Here is a 25,299-nt window from a genome sequence, read left to right on the forward strand (position 1 = left end):
CGCATTTAGAGTGGAGATTGCCATGTCGACATCGTCTCAGATCCCATGTATGACCAGAAGACTTGATTGCAACTCCCGTGCCAGGCTCGGCCCGACAACTTTATATTCGGCTGCGCTGAGCCTAATCTTGCAAGAGTGTTCTCGTTAATTACCGACTCGGGTAGTTGTCTATCCAACATGTCGTCCGCGGAACCGATTGCCCTCGTCGGCATCGGATGTCGATTTCCCGGAGCCTCCTCGACACCGGCAAAGTTCTGGGACTTGCTCAGCAAGCCCAAAGATGTCGGTGCACCGGTTCCAAAGGATCGATGGGACGGCGATTCCTTCTACAACAACCGGAGTGGTAATCATGGGACGAGCAATGCTAGCGAATCTTACTTTCTCAGCGAAAATGTGGCTGCATTCGACACCTCCTTCTTTAATATCTCGGCTCGAGAGGCTGAGTCCATAGACCCTCAACAGCGTTTGCTGCTGGAGACGGTCTACGAAGCCGTCGAGGCCGCCGGTTTACGCCTGGAAGACCTCAGGGGATCGCCCACAGGTATCTTCTGCGGCGTTATGTGCGACGACTATCAGACAATCCAGCAACGCGATGTCTCAGCAATGCCGCATTACATGGCCACAGGAACGGCGCGGTCTATCATCTCAAATCGTGTCTCCTACTTCTTCGACTGGCATGGCCCCTCTATGACTATCGACACTGCCTGCTCGTCTAGTCTGGTTTCTCTACATCTGGCGGCTAAGGCGCTGCATGACGGCGACTGCCGCGTAGCCATCGCCTCTGGAACCAATCTGATACTGGCCCCGAACATGTATATCTCCGAATCGAAGCTGAGTATGCTGTCGCCGCGCGGCCGCAGCCGCATGTGGGATGCCGGCGCAGATGGCTACGCACGTGGCGAGGGTGTAGCAGCCGTGGCCCTCAAACGACTAAGTGACGCTATTGCGGACGGTGATGCTATCGACTGCGTTATCCCCGCAACGCATATCAACCAAGATGGCCGCAGCATGGGTATCACGATGCCCTCCTCCACTGCCCAAACCGACCTCATCCGCTCGACCTATCGGAAGGCCGGCCTGGACCCGGCCAACCCTCTCGATCGATGCCAGTACTTTGAAGCTCATGGTACGGGAACTCCGGCCGGTGATCCGCAAGAGGCGTCTGCTATTCATGCGGCTTTCTTTCCTGACACTGCCGACGGCCAGATTGACCCGGACAACCGAATGTACGTGGGATCTGCCAAGACCGTGGTGGGCCATACCGAAGGCACAGCGGGCCTGGCGGCTGTACTCAAGGGCGTGCTGAGCTTGCGACACGGTGTCGTGGCGCCAAATTTGCACTTTGAACAATTGAACCCAGCGATCGAGCCCTATGCCCGGCAACTGCGTGTCCCGACAGACTGTCAGCCCTGGCCGCAGCTGCCCGAGGGTACGCCGCGACGAGTCTCAGTCAACTCTTTCGGATTCGGCGGCACTAATGCCCATGCAATCCTGGAAGCTTATAACCCAACCTCACCAAATGACAGTCAGAATCCACAAGGATGGGACGGCGCCATTCCCTTTGTTTTCAGTGCCCCCTCGGAAAAGGCCCTCGGCAACGTGCTGGCCGCCTACGTGGAATATTTGGACGGCCAAGAATCGACCGCTGACCTGACCGATTTGGCATGGACGCTATTTCGCCGGCGAAGCACCTTCTCCCACCGAGTCGCCTTGTGGGCGACATCCGTGCAGGACCTGCAAAACCGTCTGCGCGAAGAAATCTCCCGGCGTGGATCGAACCAGGCATCCACGGTGATCTCCAAGCCTAGAACAGATCGCCCCAAGGTTCTCGGAGTGTTTACCGGGCAAGGCGCTCAATGGGCACAGATGGGCCTGGACTTGATCCAACGGAGCCCCGACGCGGCGGTGTGGCTAGCCACCTTGCAGACAGCTTTGGATGAACTTCCCGAAGAGTACCGGCCTAAGTACTCCATCCTAGACGAGCTCTGCGCCGCGGCAGAAAATTCGCGCCTACACCTGGCTGAGGTCTCGCAGCCGCTGTGTACGGCGGTGCAGGTAGTCCTGGCCAAATTCCTACGCTCGCTCGACATTGAGCTGGACGCTGTGGTTGGCCATTCTTCGGGTGAAATCGCCGCTGCCTACGCGGCGGGTATCATCACAGATGTTGAGGCGATCCGCATTGCCCACCTGCGCGGGCACGTTACATCGCTGGCGGGATGCAACGGGCAGCCTGGTAGCATGATGGCTGTGGGAATGTCGCCGGACGAGGCCGAGCAAATATGCCAGAGCGATGCGTATATCGGCCGCATCAAGCCTGCAGCGGTCAATTCCTCGTCTAGCGTCACGCTTTCGGGAGATGCTGATGCCATTGTGGCCCTTGAGGCACAGCTGAAGGATGAAAGTATCTTTGCGCGGCGCTTGAAAGTTAATATGGCGTACCACTCCCACCATATGTTTCCTTGCTCGGGACCGTATATGCAAGCTCTCGAGGCCTGTCAAATTAAGCCACGCGATCCACAAGGCACGAGATGGTTCTCAAGCGTGAACAATGGCCAGGTCGTAGATTCTATGCACCTGGATTCCCTGCGTGGCAGCTACTGGTGCGACAACATGGTCCAGACCGTCCGGTTTGCTGATGCCGTGACGCAGGCGCTGCAGGATGCCTCATACGATATGATCATCGAACTTGGACCGCATCCCGCGCTTAAGAGTCCAGTACTTGACACGCTATCCGAGATAACTTCGGCTGCGCCGCCCCTCTATACGAGTCTGCTCAAACGGTCGACGTCCGGCACCGAGTCCGCAGCCCGTGCCATCGGAGATGTTTACGCCCACCTTGGTCCGGACGCCGTGGATGTCGAGTCCTATATGCAATATTTCCGCGAGCAGCCGACCTTTCATCTGGCCAAAGGCCTCCCGTGCTATCCCTTCGATCGTTCCAATTCATACTGGGCCGAGTCACGTTACTCAAAAGCAACCTTCCGACAGGCAGGCCGCCCCAACCAGCTGCTAGGATCATTCTCTTCCGATACCACCGACACTGCGTACCGCTGGAGAAATTTCCTGCATACCTCGGAAATCGACTGGTTGAGTGGCCATCGTATCCAGTCTCAGACGGTCTTTCCTGCTACTGCATACGTCGCCATGGCGCTCGAGGCAGCGTACGTGATAGCAGGTTCGCGGCGCCTGAAGCTCTTTGACGTGCGCAACTTCATCATAAAAAGTGCCATCTCTCTGAGTGAGGATGATGCCGGCGTCGAGACACTATTCGAGGTGAATCAAATGGTTGAAGAGCAGGGAGACCAGCTGTCGTCTGAATTCTCCTGCTACAGCCCTGTGGCAGGCAGGCTGCAGCTGTGCGCCTCGGCACAGATGATCCTGTCATTTGGTGGCGAGGAGGATGAAAGCCTACTGCCTGCGCGTCAACTGGAGATTCATGAGATGACAGACGTTGACATAGAGTCCTTCTACGAGCATCTGGATGGCCTGGGATACGGCTACAGCGGGCTCTTCCGCGGCATCTCCTCTCTCGCCTGGAGGCCAAACCTTAGCCACGGACATCTATTCAACGCCTTCCAGCTAGATTCTAACAGCCCGCTGGCTATGCACCCGGCATTGATGGATCTACTGTTGCAAGGTATGCTGGCGGCAGTGGGCAAGCCTGGAAATGAAAAGCTCTATACCCTGCATATCCCTGTCAGTATCGGCCGGATTCTCGTCAATCCAACTTTCTGTGGACCGGCTGCCGCTAAACTGGATTCTGAGCTGCCGTTCGAAGCTACATTGACTTCAGTTGGTCGCGATGGCGCCGTAGGAGATGCGGCGCTGTTCGACGCAGTCGGCCATGGCCTGATGCAGATGGAGAAGATTGTAGTGACACCGTTGATGCGTGCCACCGCCGCTGACGACCAGAAGCGATTTTTCGGCGAGCAGTGGTCCCCGCTTCTCCCAGATATCTCGGCGTTTTCGCCGTATCTGACGGACAGCGAAGCCGACCGCTGTACCATAGCTGAGCAGTCAGCTCTCGTGTACATGCGCGAAGTGCAAGCGCAGCTGACACCCGAGGATCGCGCGCAGCTGGACTGGCATGGCGGACGTGTGGTCGCGTGGATTGACCATGTCCTGGCGTTGACGCGCCAGGGTAAGCACCCAGTGTGTCGACAAGAGTGGCTCGACCTCCCCCTTGACGAGACGACAGCGGAGCTGGCCCGCATAGCAAACCCCGCGGAGGAAGGCCTCATGCGCGTGGTGGGCCAGAACCTGCTCCGCTTCTTGCGCCATGAAACAACCATTCTGCAGGAGCTCCGGGAGAGCGGACTACTAAACGCAATTTATAAAGAGACTGGAGAACTGGCTCACTTTAACAAGTCCGTGGGTGATGTGGTGGGACAGCTGGCGATGAGAGTGCCTCATCTGAAGATCCTGGAGGTTGGCGCCGGCACTGGCTCTGCCACGAAGGCCGTGCTGAGCAGTCTGAAAGACTCATTCCATTCATACATATTCACAGACATTTCGGCTGGATTCTTTGAACAGACACAGGCCAGCATCCAGCATCTCTCAGATCGACTGACGTACCAGGTGCTCGATATAGAGCGGGATCCTCAGACTCAAGGAGATTCTTTCCAGCCCCAATCGATGGACCTGATCGTCGCCGCCAACGTGCTTCATGCCACGCGCAACTTACGACAGACTTTGTCCAACGTGAGGTCTCTGCTGAAGCCGGGAGGGCATCTTGTGCTCCTCGAGGGCGCCAATCCCTCAATCTTGCGCCAGTCTTTTACGATGGCTGGTTTTGAGGGCTGGTGGCTGGGCGAACAGGACGGCCGCCCCTTTGGTGCGATGACCACACCGACTCACTGGGATCGTCTGCTGCAGGAGACTGGCTTCTCGGGTATCGACACCATCACCAGCGGCCACGATGACGGGTTGACTGGGACTGCTGTCTTTGTGTCACAGGCCGTCGACGATCAAATCCAGCTGCTGCGCGATCCGCTTGTAACCGGCCCTCCGTTGACATCTCCGTCTGAAGACCTTATCATCGTCGGAGGAGCTACGCTGGCATCATCCAGGTTGGTAAACCGCTTGCGCAACCTCTTACAGCCATTCTTCCAGGCGGTAAAATGCGTTGAAAGCTTGCAGACCACGGTGGATGTCTCCCCGGAGCAGTCGGTCACTGTGGTCAACCTGTCGGACCTTGACTCTCCGTTCTTTCAGGACATGACCCCGCAGAGCATGCAGACCCTCCAAACACTGACCTCTGCCGCCCATAATTTATTCTGGTTGACAGCTGGCCTGGACGCCGATAAGCCGTACCAGAGCATGAGCCAGGCGCTGCTGCGGTGTCTGATGTACGAGAACTCGAACGCGCGCTACCGTCATTTGAACATTGAGGACGAGCACGCCGTCGACGCACGCGTCGTGGCCGAATGTGTGCTGGGGCTTGTATTGCCGGACTTCGATAACGATTATCGTCTGCAACGTGCCATGTGGACCATCGAGCCCGAGCTACGCCTGCGGAAAGACGGCGTGATGCTGTTCCCCCGAATCATGGCAGACGAGGCGATGAACCAGCGGATCATGTCCCACAGACGCCGTGTCGACCGGAAAGCCGACCTAACCGAGTCAAATGTCCTGATAACGCGACGAGAAGGCGCTTATGAACCTATTGCGTCTGCTTTGCCCTCAGCGAAACCAGAATCGGGTTATTCTCTTATCTCCGTCATGGCGTCGACCTTGACGGCACAGCGCGTTCCCGGATCCGGATTCCTGCATGTAGTTGTCGGGCAGGACCTTCAGGCCCAGAGACCGGTGGTCGCTTTCACAAAAGACTTGGCGGCGGTGGTTTCGACCCCATTGTCTTGGACTGTACCGTGCGCCGACTCATATGGCAATGCCGCTGCCGCTTGTACTTTCCTTGCAGTTTTGGTCGACATTCTCGTCGCCATCGACCTAACCGAGCATACGAACCCTGCGACCTCGTTACTGGTGCACGAGGCGAATGAGAACATGCGGATTGCGATCCAGACTGAGGCGCGACGCCGGAACGTTGCGGCGCATTTCACCACAACCCGCGCCACAATCGCACAGAGCAACCCGGACGTACATCTAATTCATCCGCTTGCGCCAACCAGAACCCTCTCGCGGGATCTACCGCAAAATATATCTCTATTGGCGCAGTTCGATCATACCAAGTCGGGCGAGCTCTTCAACCATCTCACTAAGGTGGCGGCACATAGCGGCCATGCGCGTCAGGAGAGCCTCGAATCGATACAGATGGCCGAGGCAGTGGTGCCATCACCGTCGAAGATGGAATCCGTTGCGCACCGCCTTCAGAATGCTGTCGGTCTCTGCGCCGCCGCAGCCACCTCTAAGTATAATGGTTCAAAGACGGTGGGCATGATTCCAGTGCAGTCGGTCTCCGCGCACGCTGTGGATCTGTCTCGAACTCAGATCCTGGACTGGCAGGCCGCTGCCACGAAATCTAGTGGAGTGCCTGTTAGTGTACAGCCCGCTAGCAGCGACGTCATTCTATCTTCTGAGAAGACCTATCTGTTGGTTGGAATGACCGGAGACTTGGGGATTTCCGTCTGCGAGTGGATGGTCTCAAAGGGAGCACGTAGTGTCGTTTTGACGAGCCGTCGACCGCAGACTAAACAGACTTGGATCGACTCCATGGCAAAAATTGGTGCTAAGATCGTCGCCATGTCCATGTAGGCAACATCTATAACCCATTCCCTTTCCTCCCACCCCGGACACTGACTGGGCGCTAATGTGATTATCTCATAGGGATGTGACAGATCGCGATGCGGTCCAAGAAGTGGCCCAGCGAATTCAAAGCACCCTACCCCCCATCGGGGGAATTGTGAACGGTGCTATGATTTTGCAAGATCAACTGTTCGACAATATGCCGTTTGAGAGCATGGATCGGGTCCTCAAACCCAAAGTCATGGGCACTATACTGCTCGATGAGGTCTTTTCGAATGCCTATCTAGACTTCTTCATCTGTTTTGGATCACTGACCGGTCCCGCCGGCAACAACGGACAGTCGGCGTACGCAGCGGCAACCTCGTTCATGACCAACTTCATCCACGGCCGGCGCAAGCGTGGACTTGTTGGCAGCACCATCAACCCGGGAGAGATCCGTGGCGTGGGGTACGTTGCGCGCACGTCCAATGAACTGGTGCAGCTCCTGCGCAACGCTATTGGTGACACCTCCATCAGCGAGGGCGAGCTGAACGAGCTCTTCGCTGAGGCCATTCTGGCTGGTCCTCCAGACTCCGGACGCGAGGCAGCTCCTGTAGCCGGCTTCCCCTTCGTGAACCCGGAAGAGCAGCCAGGAATTGTCTGGTTGAAGAACCCCCGTGCTTGGGGACAGTTGCTGTATTCTTCGGCGACAACGGCGGAGGCCAAGGATAGCGACACGATATCGTTGAAACAGCAACTCGCGTCGGCGGGCTCCGAGGAGGAAGCCAGGGGCATGATCGAGGACGCCCTGTTGGACAAGGTCCGTATGAAGCTGCAACTGCCTGAAGATGCAGAGGTCACTGTCGATCACTCGCTCATGGAGCTGGGTGTCGATTCACTGGTGGCCGTGGACTTGCGCACCTGGTTTGTCAAGGAGCTTGGGGTCGACATCCCTGTCATCAAACTGCTGAACAGCTCTTGTATTGGTGAGTTGGTCGACTATGCGCTGGCGAAAATCCCGAGGGAGGAGCTTCAAGCGAGTAAACAATCAACGGATGAACCGAAGGCTGCCCAGTCAGCAGAATTGGATCTTCGTGATGCATCACCCGCAAAAGCAGAGAGCCTCCAGCCCCCCCAGCCTATCGAGCAACCGTTTTTTGAACGAAGAATCAGTGAAATGTCTATGGACACGCAGCGAACAGCCTCCTCTTCACCGGATATTTTCACGCCTCTGAGAGAGGACGACTCATCGGGCAGTGGATCGTCGACGCCCCCAATGGAAGGTCAGAAATCACCGGCGCTCAAGTTCTCGCGCGTCGAAAAGCTGTCCTATGTGCAGTCCCGATTCTGGGTCTTGCAGCAACTACGGTCTGATAAGACATACAGCAACGTCACTTTCAAGTTGGGCTTCAGCAGCCCGATCGATGTAGCACGATTCCGTGCTGCTGTACAGCATATTGGAGAAAGACATGAGATCCTACGCACCTGCTACCGTGCTGACAGCGAAGGCCCCTACCAGGCCGTCCTCGCCTCTTTTCCTCTGAGCCTGGAGATTGTGCACGTAGACGACGAGGCTGGGGTTCACGACATGTATCTCAGTCTGCGGCAGCACGTGTTTGATCTCGAGAATGGCGACAACATTAGAATGACTCTAGCCATCACGCCGCAGAACCAACAATTCTTGGTGATTGGCTTCCATCATATATGTCTGGATGGTGTCAGCTTCCAGCTCCTTGTGGGCGAACTGGAACGTGTTTACATGCAAAGGTCCCTGCGGCCTATGTCGCGACAGTATGCAGACTATGCGGCAGCGCAGCGTGCGAGCTACGAATCCGGCAAGGTGTCCAAGGACATTGCATACTGGCGGCAAGAATTTGCGACCTTCCCCAACCCTATCCCACTGTTCCCAATGACCCGCGTATCTGCGCGTACAGTGCTTGCAGACCATCCTAGGGAAGAGGTGCGCATCGAGCTGCCAGGCTCAATTATGACTGCCGTGCAGAGCCTCGGGAAGCGCATGCGCGTCACCCCGTTTGGCGTGTTTCTGGCGGCACTGCGAGTCTACCTGGCTCGCCTGACGCAGTCCACCGACTTCTGCATCGGCATCTCCGACGTCAATCGCATCGAGGAAGAGGACGAACATCTCATAGGTCTCGTCCAGAACCTATTGCCCTTGCGATTCGTTGGCAGCTTGGAGGGTAAGAGCTTTCGCGAGGTGCTTACGCACACGCAGACCAAAGCGCGGGGCGCTCTGGCGCATTCGCGCGTGCAGTTTGACCGATTGCTAGATGAGCTGGCCGCGCCACGCTCGGGCTCCTATAGTCCCCTGTTCCAGGTGATGCTGGACTGGCAGCCACAGAGCGCTGAAAAACGTCCTTTTGGAGGCCTACAGGTCGACGTGCAGGAATGGACTATCAACAAGACTGCTTTTGATATGGTGCTCTCCGTCATGGAATCAGGCAAGGGGACATCTGTCCTCAAATTCCATCTACAGCAGGCGCTATTTACCCCCGAAGCGGCTCATCTCGTTGCTCGCGGCTTTGTGTCACTGCTGCAAGAATTGGTGTCCTCTGAAACGACCCGACCGGTCACAGAACCGTCTCTATACTCGCGCGCAGACGTGGAGAACGCTCTTACTCTCGGACGAGGCCACAAAATGCCATCGCAGTGGCAGCCTACACTCTCTCAGCACATTGAGGAAGTCGCGCGCGCCAGACCAGATCAAACGGCCGTCACCGACGCCGTCAATGGACACAAACTCACGTATACCGCCTTGATCTACCGCTCGAACGTGGTGGCTAGTCATCTGGGCGAACGCGGCGTTGGACCAGCATCCACGGTGTGCCTATTTCAGCAGCCAACTGAGGATTGGATCGTCTCCATGCTGGCAATTTGGCACCTTGGAGCAGTCTATGTCCCCTTAGATGTGAACAGTTCGCGAGAACGGCTGGCCGTCGTCATTGGAGACTGCCAGCCGCAGGCGATCATCTGTGATGACGAGACAGAGAGTGTCCTTTATGCGATGGCAGTGACTGGCCCGCCGTCTACTCTCAATACTGACAAACTAGACATGAATGCGCTGCTTACTACCAGAGACATCCCGAACATGTCAATTGCGGACGCCCGCGCGGTGATTCTATATAGCAGTGGGACAACCGGGAGACCGAAAGGCTTCCAGCTCAGCCACGGCAATCTGCAGAACCAACTCGAGGGATTCACGCGCCACTGCGGACTCGAGGCGCCTGTCGTGCTACAGCAAGGCGCTATGACGTTCGACATCTCGCTCGAGCAAGCGCTCACAGGCCTCACAACCGGCGGTCGAGTTGTAGTCGCTCCCCGATCCGTCCGCGGCGACCCCACGGCCCTGGCCCGCATCGTCGTCGATCAAGGCATCACCTGCACCATGGCCACTCCATCGGAGTACCTTCTGTGGATGCAACATGCTTCCGATACTCTCCGGACCGCGGGCGATAGCTGGAAGATGGCTTTCAGCGGGGGCGAGACGTTCCCCGGGAGTCTCCCGGCCGCGTTTGCGGACCTAGAGCTAGCCCAGCTACGCCTTTTCAATTTCTACGGACCAGGTGAGACAACGATCGCGTCACATCAGATGGAGGTAGACTACCGACGACAGGACGGTGGCTCTTTCGACGGAGCCGTCATCCCGGTCGGCCACGCACTGCCAAACTACACGACATACATCGTGGATGTGGACGGGAATCCTGTGCCCACAGGAATAACAGGTGAGATTGTGATCGGCGGCGCTGGGCCATGTCTGGGTTATCTGAACCTCGACGCCCTCACCCAGACACAGTTTGTGCATGACCGGCATGCTACCCCCGAGAATGCTGCGCAGGGCTGGACGCGTGCATATCGCACTTCCGAAAAAGGCCACCTACTCCCAGACGGTGCGTTGGTACTTGAAGGCCGACTGGATGGCGACTCGCAGGTCAAGGTGCGCGGAATACGGATGGATCTTGGCGATATCGAGAATGAGATTCTTCGCGTGGCAGGCGGGACACTGAACCGGGTGGTTGCGTCCCTGCGCGAGGCCAACGACGGGTCCTCTTTCCTCGCGGCGCACGCCGAATTCACCCCAGAGTCTGCGGTTGGCGATAAAGAGGCTTTTCTTCGCCAGATTCGGGCAACGCTGGCTCTTCCGCAGAACATGCGGCCGGCGTTAATCGTCCCCGTTGAGACCATGCCGACTACGGTACATGGCAAGCTCGATCGCCGAGTGATCGGGGCCCTATCATTGCCGGAGCGCAAGCGATCCAGCCTGACGGTTGATCTGTCGGCGCTGGCGGAGAACGATGAGTGGGTAGAAAGGATTGGTGAGCTGTGGGGAGAAACGTTGGAGGGAACGTTGAGTGATCTGTCGAATTTGGATGCAGACACGGACTTCTTTCTGGCTGGAGGAAATTCGATTCTGCTGGTCCGACTGCAGGCGTTGTGTTCGGAGCGATTGGGAGCGAAGGTCCGCTTGATCGATCTGGTGGAAGGAAGTACGCTGGGTGAAATGGCCGACGCCGCGCGTTCCTCGACCACCGAGGCTCTGGGGACGTCTTAATGTTCATTTAATTTAATCTAGATTGGTGCTTCGATAGGGAATTTGGGAGTCTGATCTCTTATCGTGCTGTGGCGTTCGGTTGTCTTTAGTCAATTTGTTGTATCCACAAGTCACACATCTACCTAATTGAAGTCCTATTCTCTGTTCCCCCCTCCCCCAAGGTCAGTAAACAACTATTTTCGGTGCTTGAATCTCCCATTCCGGCGGGCGTCATGAAGTCATTGATTCAGGTCAAAAAAGTACAATACAACCTTGATAGATTGCTCAGATGTAACGCACTACAGCTATATGAGGGCGTACATCCACTCAAGTACTTCGGCTGTCGTCAAACTCCCCTGTCTACTCGTGAACCAACTAGTATATACAGCCATGACTATCTCCACTAAGACGTCCCAGGCTACCCTTCCCGATGAACCGTTGTTCCGACGGATGCTTGAGAATGCCACCGAACGGCCCTCTCATCTCTTAATCTCCGACAAAAGCGTGGGCGTCGAGGCCGATAGCGCGACAATCTTCTCCGACCTCCTGCACATGCTCAATACCATTCGTCAACATGAAAACACGGCACACTCGTTCATCAGTGTGCTCATGCCCGTCAACTACGAGTTTATCATTACGGTTCTGGCAGTGCTTGCTTCCGGCCAGGCATTTGCGCCAATCCGTAAGAATACCCCAAAGGCAGCCTGACAAGAGGCCTGGTGTTCTAACAAAGAGTTTTATACTCCATTAGGCTTTGGCCATACAGCGGAATATGCACTTGGCCTGATGAAGCGCTGCCGATCAACCTGTCTGGTCTACGGAGCTCTTGAGGAGAGTTTTGCCATCGATATCCAGCATCTTGCCTCTGTCCAGGGATATCCCATCCAGATTGTCCCTTTCGGAAGAGCGACCAACCCATGTCTAAATTTCGAGGACCTCCATCTTAGCTTGGACACCGACATCACTCTCAACCCCGACCGTCCAGCCATGCTTGTTTACAGCAGTGGGACAACCGGCGAGAAGCCCAAGGGAATCCTCCACAAGCGGAGCTTCTTCGACCGTCCCGGCCGTATCAATCCTCATTCCATCTTCCTCATGATGGCCGACCCATTGCAGACAATCAGCTCCATCAACATTCTGGCCCTCACTGTCTCCACGGGATGTCAGTTGCGCTACATCTCGCGCACCGACGGCGTCCCCGAGATCTGGGAGCAGTTCCGTACCGGCCGCATTTGCTCCTTCACTGCAATCCCCGACACCTGGAACGAAATGGCCTGGTACTACCGCAACCGCATTCACAACCTCCCACAGGAGACGCGAGACAGTTATCTCGAAGGCGCGCGGAAAGTCATGTTCCCCTACACGCAAGGCGCGAGCACGCCCGCATCGGTCCTGCGCTTTTGGAAAGAGGAGCTGCAACGACCGGTTTATAACGTATTTGGAGCCACGGAGCTTGGAGGCCTAGCTCTTTGCACTGGTCCTGATACTGTCTCCGATGACTACGTAAGTTCCCCCTTGCCTCCCATTTGCCCTTGGTGTACATGCTCATCTCGCACAGGAATGTATCGGCAAGCCCAAATCTCACATCACTGTCAAGCTGTCCGAGGGAGACCACGGAGAGCTCCTGATCAAGTCGCCTACCGTGATGTCTGGGTAAGTACTATTTGCATCGAACCGACAGACATCAAATCTGGCAGACAGCATCCACTAACACAAAAGTCTCCTCTTCCCACACAGCTACCTAAACGACCCCCAACGCACCAAGTCCGTCTTCGACGAAGAAGGCTTCTACCACACCGGTGACCTAGTCCACCTCTCTCCAGAGGGCGAGTACATCTACGAACGACGAATCAGTAAGCGTACGCAATTCCTTCCCATCTCCTACCAACCCTTCAAACCCCCAGCCCAACACTAACACATCCAACCCCCAAAAACAGCGCTCAAAGACCCCGTGTCCGTAATGGAACAAAATCTCTCCGCTCTCCCCTACCTCCAAGACATCCGCGTGACCCAACTACCGCTAGATCACGCCTACGGGTCCTTCATTCTCGGCCTCGTCGTCCGGATCTGTCCACAGACCATGAAGTCGAAAACCACCACGCAAATGGACCGCGCCGGCTGCTGGCGCCGGCTTCAGGCCGTGTTCTCTCTGACTTTCCTTCAGCTGGAGAATATGGTCCCCATTGCTGTTCGGGTGCTGGCGCCGGACGAGAAGATGACCTGGGACCGCGAACAGCTTCGTGACGCGTTCCCGTATAACGTCGATCCAACGTTTCGCGCGGACTATGAGATCGGCGTGCATCGGGCTTGGTTGAATTGATTTTTCTCTGTTTTTCTTTTGGGGGGAGGGGGGCGAAGGGATGGTAATAATTTATATCGAAGGGTTAGAGTGAAGCATTGGTGAAATGGGTATAAATTGATAAGGCGCATAGGGATAATTACTATAGCGAAGGAAATTATAATAATCATCGTAATACTGGTTATCCGGTTGGTTGGTAGGGAATCCTTTAGGTCCTTCAAAGGAAACCCTACTACAAAAACCCCTACATCCTGAGCCTTTGATTCATGATTTTTATATCTAGGACCTGGAATGATATAAAGCCTTTAATAGGTAGGTTCCTAGGGACCAAGCAGAAAGGGGACCAACATGAGGTCTAATATATCAATATAAGTTATCTTGACACGAATAGTGTCCATTTATATACAAAACAAGATGCGAATCGAAAAGCAATTTTATTCTTGAGTCCCCAAGTGGCATTTCATATAATACATTCGTTAATAAGTGATAAGGTAGTAAGCGATACCGCGCGAACTCGACGAGACGCACATCATTCGAACACAACCGGCGTTGAGGCATCGTTCTTAGGCTCAGGAACGCTGGACTTCTTGAAAATGAATCCAACTCGATTATCCTCCTCTCTCAAGACGGACAGAAGAACATCGTCATCGAGGACTTGCTCAGCATTATCCACTTCGCTGGTAGGTTTGGAGAATAGATTTGGATCGATGTGCGCATAATGGGATAGCGATTGCTGCATGTTCAGTCTTTGCTTGTTCCCTTCTGCACCGGATCTGCTATCGGATGACTCGTCGTCTGTCTTGTACGAGGATCGCCTGGAGCTATTGCGGTTGCGGTTGCGATGAGCTTTGATGTCACGCTCTTGCTTCTCGATGTTCACTTGGGAAGCCTTGATGAGCGTGGGTAAGTCAGGGAATTCCTCGTCCTCATCCTCGCCCTCGTCCTCGGCCGTAGAGGACCCATCTGAACCAGAGATTTCGTTTTTGCTAGTGTTATCTTCAGCGGCGACTAGCTGTCCTGACCCCCCGCATTCGCAATTTAGCAGCTCGTGAGTTTGACATTTGCTTTCTTGGTCGAGACGGAAGAGGTCCTTCAGCTCATCACGAGAAAACTGAGCCACGCTGTCTTTATGCTCCATGACACTATCTGCAAGCCCCAACTTTGTCACCTGGCGCTGCCAAATCTTTTCTTCTAAGCTGCCTTTCAGCAGTACCCGGTAGATACGACAAGGCCGCTTTTGACCGTCGCGGTGAATTCGAGCCATTGCTTGAATGTCAGTGGCTGGATTCCAATCGACGTCAAAAAGGACGAGACGACTGGCGCCTATTAGGTTCAGCCCTGTTCCTCCCGCCTTAGCGGAGAGTAGAAATGCGAAACAGAGATCGGTGGGGAGCCGATTGAAGTCTTCCACTAGGGATTGGCGCCTCTGCGCTGGAGTGGAGCCATCAAGCCGGAGGAATGGAAGGGAGAGAGATGTCAGGAGGGTAGCTAGTAGGTTCAGAGTGGAGGTGTAGTTTGAAACGAGAACAATCTTTTCCGTCGTTTTCGTATGCAGGTTGTATAATAGTTGATCTAGAACTCTGACCTTCGCACTGGATGATGGCGAAAAGTGCCGTAGCAGGTTGGGTGGAAGAGAGGACAACAAAGAAGCAATCGTCTTGCTAGGTCTCTCATCTTGATTTCTAGGAGAAAGCAGCGAAGGGCTGTTGCATAGTTTCTTGAGAATTGTAATGAGCTGTAGAGCGTTCTCGGAGTTTCCTATGGCGGATTGGAAAACCGGTGATGCAAGCACGTTTTGGTAGATGTTGGCTTGGGTGGCAGTAGGGTTGCAAAACAACACATACTCTGATTTCGGTGGGAGATATTTAGCCAGGATGTCAGCTGTCCGACGTAGCATAAACTTGGACGTTAGTTCTCGAAGTTCGTCACTCCTGGCCTCTCCTTTTTCTATATCCTTTTGGGTCGCTTCAGGCTGTCTGCTTTTCACGATTGGGACTTCAAACTCTCGAATGAAGGCCTTGAAGGTTCCAAGAACACCAGGGTTCACGAGGTCTACTGCAGCAAAGAATTCCTTGAGATCGTTCTGGATTGGAGTTCCAGACAGAATGACCCTTTTAGCCGCATTCAATGACTGAATCGCCTGGCCACTTTTGTTCTGGAGAGTTTTTAGTCTGTGGCCCTCGTCAGCGATTATGATATCGACTCCAGCGCCGCGCGCTAGACCCTCCTGAACTGTTCTCAATTTTTCGTATCCCACAACCATGATACTGTAGGCTTTGCCCACCGTGAAGTCAGTTATCCGCTTTCTCTTGTCGTCATAGACGAAAACACCAATTCTTTCATTTCCTAGCCACTTGCGAAACTCCCTTCGCCAATTGTTGATAAGCGTAACTGGACACACGATGAGAGCTTTTTTGATCACTGGCTGACTCTCGTAGATTGGATTCTGTTTCAGAAGAGTCCACAGGAGAGTTATTGTCTGCAAGGTCTTGCCCAGACCCATGTCGTCTGCAAGTATAGCACCTTCGCCATTGAATGATCGCATACCCATGACACACTCGTAGAGGAACTTGACACCTTCCCTTTGATGTGGTCGCAGATGCTTCCCCAGTATAGGGTCAACCACCACGTCCACAATCCGCTTTCCAGAGGGCACGGATGCTGGTCGTGGCATCACCAATGCTCCTGGTTGTGTAGGGTCGTGACGCGGGGTCGGGTGATCTTTGGGCGTTTGAGGCACGGCAGTGGTGTCCAACAGTGGGCTCTTATATGCACCCATCTTCGATTTCGGCTTTGATGACGCAGGGTTTGGAATGGTAGGAACACGGCTTTTCTCGTTCGGGGCTTGTGTTTCGGGCATGACGGGTTTCGAAACGTTGTTGCGTTTTTCCACACAGGAAACAGAAATCTTTCGCGGCGGTGATAGTGTGATCGGTGTCTCCTTGCTCCCCAATAGCGTTTTATCTGAAAGATATTCCTGTCTGGGAATTTCTGAGTCGACCTCGACCTCTTTGCCACCGACCGAGAGCATCACCCCAGACTCCAGGCGAGAGCCGTGCATCACCCGTCCCATTTCCTTTCCGGAGACATCTTTTAAATATGCGTATCCATCTCTTGTGGACAGAATGCCGTCGCCGTCCCAGGTCTTGTTCTTTTTGGTAGTCGGTTTTCGCCTGTGCGAGATGGCCCATTAGAAACAAAGGCGACGGGAGGATAGGATATCCGCCATACCATAGAACATTGAAGTATCTTTCTCCCTTCAGATTGTCACCATTCTGGCTCTCCTCTGGTGGCCCAGGGATATTCTTCACCTGCACCAAAGGCTTTCTATTCTCAGCAGAGTGCTCCTGGTGGACGCGTTGTTTTTTCGCCGGGGGACCGCTGCTTTCAGGTCGGTTTTTAGACAGAGTAGATTCAACAGTGGTAGGCTCAGATGGCTTCCTAATCAAAGGAGGTTTGAATGGCTTGAACACCATCGCGGGGGATGGAAGATGGACGCTGGGGAGATCGAGAGGACGAGCATCCTCAGGCCGGCGGAACGCGACGACCCCGACGCGCAGTCACGTGGTCTGAAATTACCCTTCTGGGACATCGCCATGTGACTCGTCACCCCCTGCACTTTCAGGCATTGCAGGCAGCAACCCCCAAATTTCTGGGGAGAATTCCCGTACTCCGTACTCATCGATATACGCGGAGTATGACCCCCTCCCACTGCCAATCTTCAAGAATCCGGGGTCTTTCGTTTGGTGCGCCGCATTGGGAATAGTCAGTGCTGGCTGTTTTACCCAATCTGGAAAGGCCTCAGGCAGAGACCAAGTCCTCCTTCAACGTGGTGCAGATCTCCCCAAACATGCCTTTCGCAGACGATGAAGAGTTGTCTATAGAGTATTATCCCCTGCAGTGTGACCGGAGAAGATTCCGAAACCTCCGAAAGCGACACGGCATTCAAAATTCGTTGCTCTTTCAGTTGTCCACGTACGAGTGTGTACTGCTTGCTGCTCAAGACAACCCTACGCAAGGGGTATGGATGCTCCTGGTCACAAGGATGCTATTGAAAAACGAAACTATATATACCCCAGAATTATCTCATATACTAGAGAAACATGACACAGGCTTTGGCTCTTGGCATTATATTTCCAAATGCTGTTTACTTGGATAATTTTCATCACCGGCGTGATCGCTGCGGAGTATGACTATGTCATCGTCGGAGGCGGCACGAGTGGGCTAGCGGTAGCCAACAGATTATCAGAAGATTCCAATGTATCTGTTCTTGTTATCGAGGCGGGAGACTCTGTCTATGACAATCCAAATGTGACCGATATTAGCCGTCTCGGACTGACATACGACAGCCCTCTCGACTGGGCCTTTCAAACCACCGAGCAAACCTTTGGCGGACGCCAGCAGGTAATGCGTGCTGGAAAGGCTCTGGGAGGAACCAGTGTTATGAATGGTATGCATTTCGACGGTTCTGAGAATGCCTGATGCTGACGAAATCAATAGGAGGGGCTTATGCACGCGCAGAGCCATCGCAACTAGATGCCTTCAAGAGATTTGGGATAGATGAATGGTCATGGAAGAGTCTTTATCCGTTTTATCTTAAAAGTGAGAGCTTCCATGCACCGGACCAGGGACAAATTGATGCGGGTGCCACATTTGTCCCTCGCTATCATGGTTTTCGTGGACCGGTCAGTGTTGGCTTCAGGCCGATGTCCAAGGGGGAAAATGACCTAACATCGGCAATGAATCGGACCTTGGCTAGTATGGGCCTGCCTTGGAACTCAGATCTGAATTCAGGAGACATGCGAGGGTTCACGCTTCATCCGTACACTGTTGATCCAGATGATATCCGCAGTGATGCGGCACGTGCGTATTACTGGCCAAACAAAAACCGGACAAACCTCCACGTGAAGCTGAATACCTTCGCGACTCGACTTGTCTGGTCGGATAAGGACGAAGAAGCCGAAATTAGAGCAGAGGGGGTTGAAGTTCATGAGACGAAACATGGAAAACGAGATGTCATTACTGCCCGGAAGGAGGTTATTCTGGCAGCTGGTGCTATGCGGTCGCCTGTTATTCTAGAGCTCTCCGGTGTAGGGAGCCCAAGGTTCGCTATTGCTGCTTCTGGTAGAAGTTTCTGATGTTAGAGGGCTGATTATTGCAGGATCCTTGAGAAACACGGAATTCCCGTGCGCATTGACTTGCCCAGCGTCGGCGAGAACCTGCAGGACCAACTCAATACATCGATTGTGGTATCGACAAAGACCCCAGTAACGGGAACCAGAACAGTTGCTTTTGCTTCAGTCGAGGATGTATTTGGGTCGTCCGCCGAATCTGTCGCCAAATCTATTCGCTCTCAGTTATCTCAGTACGCAAAGGCTGTGGCGCAAGAAAGCAACGGATCCATGAAAGAAGAAGATCTACAAAGGCTGTTTGAGATACAGCATGATCTGATATTCTTGGACAAGATTCCGGCGGCCGAGTTTGTTTTCATTCGACAGGGTACTCACACGCTTCACACAGGATACTGGGGTCTTCTTCCCTTTGCACGGGGTAACGTGCACATCTCATCCTCGGATCCGTTATCACCACCAACGGTAAATCCGAACTTCGGGATGCTCGACTGGGACGTTCAGATCCAAATTGGCATGTCGAAGTTCCTTCGCCGCATGTTTCAAACGGGCGAGTTGAAGGAAATCATTGACAATGAGACCTTACCGGGCTTGGACGATGTGCCCGAGGACGCAACCGATGAAGAGTGGACAAGGTGGATTGGCGAGCAATGTAGGTGACACCACGTAATTTCGTGTGCGACTATCTGACGTCGCTTAGATACCCCGAATTATCATGCTATCGGGACTACTTCTATGCTGCCCCGCGAAATGGGTGGTGTGGTGGATGCTCGACTCAAAGTCTACGGAACTTCAAATGTTCGGGTGGTCGACGCTTCCATCCAACCCCTGCAGCTCTGTGGCCATCCAGTAGCTAATCTGTATGGCATTGCGGAGTGGGTTGCCGAAAGGATCAAGGAAGACCACTCAGTCAGTCATGGCTTGTAGGATCAATACCGTGGATGGGTACTGATGTTGGGCGAAAAGCCTGGTCCTCGTCAAGAATTGGGATGTCCGTCTACTCTACACCAAAGACAGTTAGGGATGTATTCCACAATCAAACTCTCGGCCCCCAGAAAACAACTTGCTTAGTATGAAATAACTGCTGGAATCTCCACATGAGCCAATTCCAAACAAGAATGCATTCAACGTCAGTGGGGGCTGTCTATTGTTGCGCCTAGGAAAGCAAGGAAAACGCCCTTGCCGAGTTGAAAATGGTAGTACCATGCGAGGGGAGACCCACGCTACTGAGCTCCATCCATGATATCTCGGTTAAGTAACTCCACACTCGACGGGGAGAAGCCGGAGTATCGGGCCATCGAGCCATCGCCAAGCGAAGGGGAGACGACGATCCCATAACGATCGGGTAAAACAGCCAGCAGTTCCACCCCCGCAAGGACCGGGGTTCCCCATGTCTGCAGGTTTGAATAGCAATGTTCTCTGGGGTTAGGGGATCTGCTAATACCAACATTCTTCTAAGCTACTAGGACATGTTGAATGGCTTGATCACTGGGCTTGACGTCATGAATCTATCTATGAGGTTTACCCGGGGTTTACCCGAATGCTCTTGCGCCTGAAGACAACCGGGAAAGGAAATTCCAATGAATGGATCTGACGAATGAATCGGAAAGCAAAAGGAATTATGGGGTTGTGGGACCGTGGGGATGCCTTTTCACTGGCATCGTGTGTCTTTCTGCGTATACCCTCACAGAGGGAGGAAATCCGTGTCTGCCAGGATATAAAATGGAGGTCTCACACCAGACACAATCCCCTACGACAGGTGTGAATCCCCAAGTTTCTCAGCAAAAGGCGGAGTAAGAGACTACAATGTTTACAGCTCTCAACTACCTGGTGGTACTTGCTGCATTCACAGGGGCAACAGGGGCGGCATGGAATCACACCGATTACCTTCATAGTCCCACAGCCGACGAGATCCCCAATCGTGAGTAACCATCCCACATTCCTGAATGGCTCTATCCTAACACAGTCCTATAGCCAATGCAACCGGACTATATTGGGAGTATGCATTCGATAAAGCAACCTCCTTTGTGTCCCAACTCACTCTCGAAGAGAAGGTGGGCTTGGTATCCGGCACCGAGGGCCCCTGCGTGGGCAACCTCATGCCCATCCCTCGCTTGAACTTCACCGGACTGTGCATCCAGAATGGGCCGATGTCACTCGAGCAAGGAGACCATGTCTCAGTATTCCCGGCCGGGATAACAATCGCCGCGACATGGGATAAAAACATCGCTTACGAACGTGGGAACCAGCTTGCCGCAGAATTCCGTGGCAAAGGATCCCAGGTTATCCTTGGGCCCGTTGCCGGCCCACTTGGCCGGACAGCTCTTGGTGGACGGAACTGGGAGGGATTCTCGCCGGATCCTTTCTTGACAGGAGAGCTTTTCACCGAAACCATCGTGGGAACTCAAGATGGCGGTGTTCAGGCCTGCGCCAAACATTATATTGGCAATGAGCAGGAGACTCAAAGACAACCAACTGAAAACGAGGATGGCAAGACAATCGAAAGTGTCTCATCTAATATCGACGATACTACCATGCATGAACTCTACCTTTGGCCTTTCCAACAAGCTGTAAAGGCCGGTGTGGCGACAGTGAGTGACCATCTCAGGCAAGAAAGCCCAAGACAGTCGACTGATGAGCGCAACAGGTGATGTGCAGTTACAACCGTCTGAATCAGACTTATGGCTGCCAGAATAGCAAGATTCTCAACGGCATCCTCAAAGGAGAACTCGGCTTCCAGGGCTATGTGATGTCCGACTGGGGAGCTACCCACAGCGGGGCAAAAGCCATCAACTCAGGAGAAGATATGGACATGCCCGGAACTCCCAGCTTCGGACCTGTCTATTGGGGTCCGAATCTCACAGAGTCAGTGAAGAATGGATCGGTTTCAACCAGCCGTCTAGATGACATGTGCCACCGAGTCATGACACCGTACTTTTATCTGAACCAGGACCAGGGATTCCCGGGTGTTGACCCAAGCTCGAAAGAGCTTAATGCACTTTTGTTCGATGGCCGTAAGTAATTAATACCCAAACGACGACACTCACTAATCGCTTACAGCCGAGTTGTACGAGAACTACAACTATGCATATGGCCCGGTTACAAACTTGGATGTTCGTGGCAACCACGACGAGTTCATTCGCAAAGCCGCTGCAGAGGGCACTGTACTTCTGAAGAACACCAACAATACACTGCCATTGAAATCACCAAAGCAGGTCGCGGTGTTTGGTAACGATGCGGGTGATTTCACCAATGGAATGTCCACCTTCTATTTTGACGGTGTCAAGAACTACGAGTACGGCGTGCTTGCAGCGGGCGGAGGCTCAGGTTCTGGCCTATTTAGTTACATCGTGAGCCCGTTGGAAGCTATCAAGCAGCGTGTCGGATTTAAGAAGAACCTGGTTCAGTATATCTTGAACAACACTGCTATCATCGATGAGGATAGTCCAAAGTAGGTACAGCTCCCAGATCAAGCGAACACCCACTGACAAGGTCACAGCATGAATGTTCTCCTGCCTTCACAGCCAGATGTCTGTCTAGTCTTCCTCAAGAGCTGGGCTACGGAATCGGAAGACCGCACCATCATTGCCCACGACTGGAATGGAGACGAAGTTGTGACCAGAGTCGCATCCGGATGTCCCAACACTGTCGTGATTACGCACTCCAATGGAATCAACGTGATGCCATGGGCAAACCACCCTAACGTTACCGCTATCCTAGCTGCCCATTTGCCCGGCCAAGAGGCTGGCAACAGCATCGTCGATGTGCTCTGGGGAGACGTGAATCCTTCCGGTCACTTGCCCTATACCATCGCCAAGAATGAGTCGGACTACTCCTTTGCCCCCATAACCAACTCAACGGAGCTTACCAACACCGAGGATCCGACAGCTTGGCAGTCGGACTTCAGGGAAGGAGATTTAATAGACTACCGTGAGTGGCGTGATTCTCAATTATCAGAATTCGGATTTGGTAAATCAAAAAGACGCTGACAAGCATTCCAGGGCACTTCGACTTCCACAACAAGTCTGTCCAATATGAGTTTGGCTACGGTCTTTCCTACACCACATTCTCCATGGAACGAAACATGACCATCACCCGCACCTTCCAAGACACCTTGTCCGCCGTTCCCCCGTCTGCGAACACCGTGCCTGGGGGTAATCCTCACTTGTGGGACAACCTCTATCAGATCACCACAACCGTGAAGAACACCGGCCACACGGCCGGCGCTACGGTGCCACAGCTCTACTTGAGCATTCCCAAGCTGTCTTCCACGTTCAATATCGAGGCAACTAGAGTCCTTCGTGGCTTCTACAAGGTTCACCTGCAACCTGGGGAGTCCAGAAAGGTCACCTTCAAATTAACGAGAAGGGATATTAGTCGGTGGGATGTCGTGAGGCAGAAGTGGGTTATTCCTGAGGGAGATTTCAAGTCTTGGGTCGGATTCTCGAGTCGGGATTTCCGTGCCAGTGGCTCGTTCACGCCGCTTTCTTAACCTGCTTAGAGTGAAAGCTGGGATGATGTGTATATGAAGGTAAAGATCTAGTTTAGATATGAATCAAGTGTAATGTCTTGAATTTTATAAACTTGCTTGACTATCAAAGCCTCTCGCTAGTAGTTCTTGTAGGAGTTGAAACCGCTTCATTCTAGGAATGAGTGGAATTACGGAAACATATTTCGGTCACTAAGAGGATCATTCTTTAGAACTTAGAGTTACTATTGTTCGCGTCTATGTCTATTCCTCAGAGTTACATATCATCCCTAGAGACTAAGAACTCAATTCCTCTAATTCCGAAGTTTCTTCTGCTGCTCAGCCCAGTCCAATGCACTTTTCCTAGCGCTTTCCTCTCCAACCTCTCCAAAGATATCGACGCCAAGCCTCGCGGGGAAGTTCATGCGTTGATGTCTCTCCAATGACTGGATAGCCTGGAATGCATCCTCAGGAAGGACGAAGTCTATGATAGTCGCACTTAGCCTTTTGCTATTACACCACTTAGGATGGTCTGCTTACCTTCGAAGTTACTTTGAATTCTCTCCGGGGTCACAGACTTAGGGAGAACCACTGTTCCTCGCTGGACAGCCCAGCTGACGAGGATCTGAGCAGGAGTTTTGCCGAGCGATTTGGCGGTTTCGATGACCAAGGGGTCGTCGACAGCTCTGTAGTTTTGTTAGACTGCTCAATTGCATCCTCGACGGTAGTTTGACACATGTATACATACCGCGGGATGTTGTAGATGTTATTGCCGAGGGGAGAGTATCCTGTTACAACGATGCCCTAAAGAACGTTGAATATGTGTAAAACTTGAGTATAGGGTGCGAAGTTACCTTCTGCTTAGACCATTCCAACAAATCTCTCTGCTGAAGGAAGGGGTGGGCTTCGATTTGGTTCACTGCAGGCTGTATCTTTGCTCTGGAATTCCAGGTCAATGCATTGATTTTGTCACATAATTGAAAAGTGCACTTACGTCTTGAGCAATTCTTCGATTTTCTCTTTGGTGAAGTTGCTGACACCAATAGATCTAACTTTGCCTTTGGCTACTAGTGCCTCCAAAGCTGTCCAGGTATCTTTGATTGGAACGTCGATCACATCGATGAGACCCGTCTTCTCATCCACCGGCTGGATGGTAGTCGTGGAATGACGGAATGCGACTGGCCAGTGGATCTGACACAAAGGACCCCGCGTCAGATTGTATTCAGCAAGTTATCCACACAGCACCTACCAGGTAAAGATCAAGATAGTCCGTTTGCAAATCGCTCAACGAACGATCCACCGCAGCCTCAACGTTCTCGGGATTGTGATCGGTGTTCCATAACTTGCTAGTGAGCTTATAAATAGCCATGTTAGCACTAGTATCAGGCTCTCGGAATTCTATACTTACAAAGATGTCTCTGCGAGGCACCCCGGATGCCTTGATACCATCCCCAACTTCACGCTCATTGCCGTATACCGAGGCGGCGTCGATGTGACGATAGCCGCCCTTCAGTGCCGCCGCAACGGCCTGTTTGACCTCGTTGGGCTTTGATTGCTACATGACGATTAACGTATGCTTCCCTCGATGAATCGCGCCGTGTATGCTTACCCATGTGCCCAATCCTACTGCGGGGATTTCATAGCCGGTGTTGAGTTTGAATGTTCGTCCGAGAGCCATTGCTGCAAACTATGCTATTACAAGTTCGAGGATACTTCAGTTTCTCCAAAAGCAGATCGTGGGTCAATTGACCTTGTAAAGTATACAAATCAGCCTGGGCAATAAGGAGAAGGGTAGTTCTTTTGAAAGGTATCGGATGGCTGATAAAAAAGAAACGTCACCCCACGCTTAGCGGCACTTCGAGAGCGTCAATGAGGGGTAAAATGCTATCATAAGGACATTTTGAATCCTTCGGCTGCTTTGAACGGCCATCATAGTGGCGATGATGCGTCTTGGGAGCATTCAAGTGGGTCATTTTGGTGGTGCCTGGAAAAAGGTCCGGTTTTCCGATTGGCGGATATCCTTATCCGACATTGTTGCAGCTCGCAGTAACTCCGAGCAGCACAACCCGCTCGTTCTATTGCAGGGATCCGTTCGGTATTCTTTTCGTGTTTTTGTCAATCACAATGAGGGGTAGGTGGGGAATAGTCTCCAACTCATAAACTGTCTTGCGCA

General features: G+C 53.2%; 6 protein-coding genes across 6 annotated transcripts; 4 read left to right on the plus strand and 2 right to left on the minus strand.

The window, feature by feature from the left end:
• Positions 1 to 177: 177 nt before the first annotated feature.
• On the plus strand, positions 178 to 11,251 carry P170DRAFT_410869 (uncharacterized protein; the record flags this gene model as incomplete). Its single annotated transcript, XM_024846866.1, has 4 exons — positions 178 to 6,710; positions 6,787 to 7,152; positions 7,222 to 7,758; positions 7,921 to 11,251. The coding sequence occupies 4 exons, from the start codon at positions 178 to 180 to the stop codon at positions 11,249 to 11,251; spliced, it is 10,767 nt and encodes a 3,588-aa protein (XP_024703475.1).
• A 369-nt stretch (positions 11,252 to 11,620) lies between these two features.
• Positions 11,621 to 13,550, plus strand: P170DRAFT_476816 (acetyl-CoA synthetase-like protein; the record flags this gene model as incomplete). Its single annotated transcript, XM_024853381.1, has 5 exons — positions 11,621 to 11,912; positions 11,982 to 12,733; positions 12,789 to 12,877; positions 12,950 to 13,083; positions 13,168 to 13,550. The coding sequence occupies 5 exons, from the start codon at positions 11,621 to 11,623 to the stop codon at positions 13,548 to 13,550; spliced, it is 1,650 nt and encodes a 549-aa protein (XP_024703476.1).
• Positions 13,551 to 13,951: 401 nt separating this feature from the next.
• On the minus strand, positions 13,952 to 17,020 carry P170DRAFT_386497 (DEAD/DEAH box helicase). Its single transcript, XM_024845772.1, has 2 exons — positions 16,761 to 17,020; positions 13,952 to 16,702 (listed from the first exon to the last, which is right to left on the minus strand). Exons 1-2 carry the CDS (start codon positions 17,003 to 17,005, stop codon positions 14,059 to 14,061), a joined length of 2,889 nt encoding a protein of 962 aa, XP_024703477.1. The 5' UTR covers positions 17,006 to 17,020; the 3' UTR covers positions 13,952 to 14,058.
• Positions 17,021 to 17,218: 198 nt separating this feature from the next.
• P170DRAFT_456809 (GMC family oxidoreductase) lies at positions 17,219 to 19,675 on the plus strand. Its single transcript, XM_024851650.1, has 4 exons — positions 17,219 to 17,979; positions 18,030 to 18,633; positions 18,691 to 19,310; positions 19,359 to 19,675. Exons 1-4 carry the CDS (start codon positions 17,670 to 17,672, stop codon positions 19,583 to 19,585), a joined length of 1,761 nt encoding a protein of 586 aa, XP_024703478.1. The 5' UTR covers positions 17,219 to 17,669; the 3' UTR covers positions 19,586 to 19,675.
• Positions 19,676 to 20,464: 789 nt separating this feature from the next.
• Positions 20,465 to 23,150, plus strand: P170DRAFT_465629 (beta-glucosidase; the record flags this gene model as incomplete). Its single annotated transcript, XM_024852333.1, has 6 exons — positions 20,465 to 20,579; positions 20,633 to 21,249; positions 21,306 to 21,672; positions 21,719 to 22,109; positions 22,158 to 22,588; positions 22,660 to 23,150. 6 exons carry the CDS (start codon positions 20,465 to 20,467, stop codon positions 23,148 to 23,150), a joined length of 2,412 nt encoding a protein of 803 aa, XP_024703479.1.
• A 290-nt stretch (positions 23,151 to 23,440) lies between these two features.
• On the minus strand, positions 23,441 to 24,804 carry P170DRAFT_359669 (aldo/keto reductase; the record flags this gene model as incomplete). The annotated part of the gene is made up of 8 exons (XM_024844369.1): positions 23,441 to 23,610; positions 23,667 to 23,812; positions 23,875 to 23,930; positions 23,981 to 24,065; positions 24,121 to 24,317; positions 24,376 to 24,480; positions 24,535 to 24,681; positions 24,736 to 24,804. The coding sequence occupies 8 exons, from the start codon at positions 24,802 to 24,804 to the stop codon at positions 23,441 to 23,443; spliced, it is 975 nt and encodes a 324-aa protein (XP_024703480.1).
• Between the last annotated feature and the right edge of the window lie 495 nt (positions 24,805 to 25,299).

Source organism: Aspergillus steynii (genome assembly GCF_002849105.1).
Source record: "Aspergillus steynii IBT 23096 chromosome Unknown P170scaffold_5, whole genome shotgun sequence".
Classification (NCBI taxonomy): Eukaryota; Fungi; Ascomycota; class Eurotiomycetes; order Eurotiales; family Aspergillaceae; genus Aspergillus; species Aspergillus steynii.

Bases quoted from the DNA above. Each gene is read 5' to 3' on its own strand.
- P170DRAFT_386497 (XM_024845772.1), bottom strand. From the start codon at position 17,005: ATGGTGTTCAAGCCATTCAAACCTCCTTTGATTAGGAAGCCATCTGAG. The intron at 16,703-16,760 runs GTATGGCGGATA...CATCTCGCACAG, and splicing joins AGATACTTCAATGTTCTATG to GCGAAAACCGACTACCAAAA.
- P170DRAFT_456809 (XM_024851650.1), top strand. From the start codon at position 17,670: ATGCTGTTTACTTGGATAATTTTCATCACCGGCGTGATCGCTGCGGAG. The intron at 18,634-18,690 runs GTTCGCTATTGC...TGATTATTGCAG, and splicing joins TCCGGTGTAGGGAGCCCAAG to GATCCTTGAGAAACACGGAA. The intron at 19,311-19,358 runs GTAGGTGACACC...GACGTCGCTTAG, and splicing joins AAGGTGGATTGGCGAGCAAT to ATACCCCGAATTATCATGCT.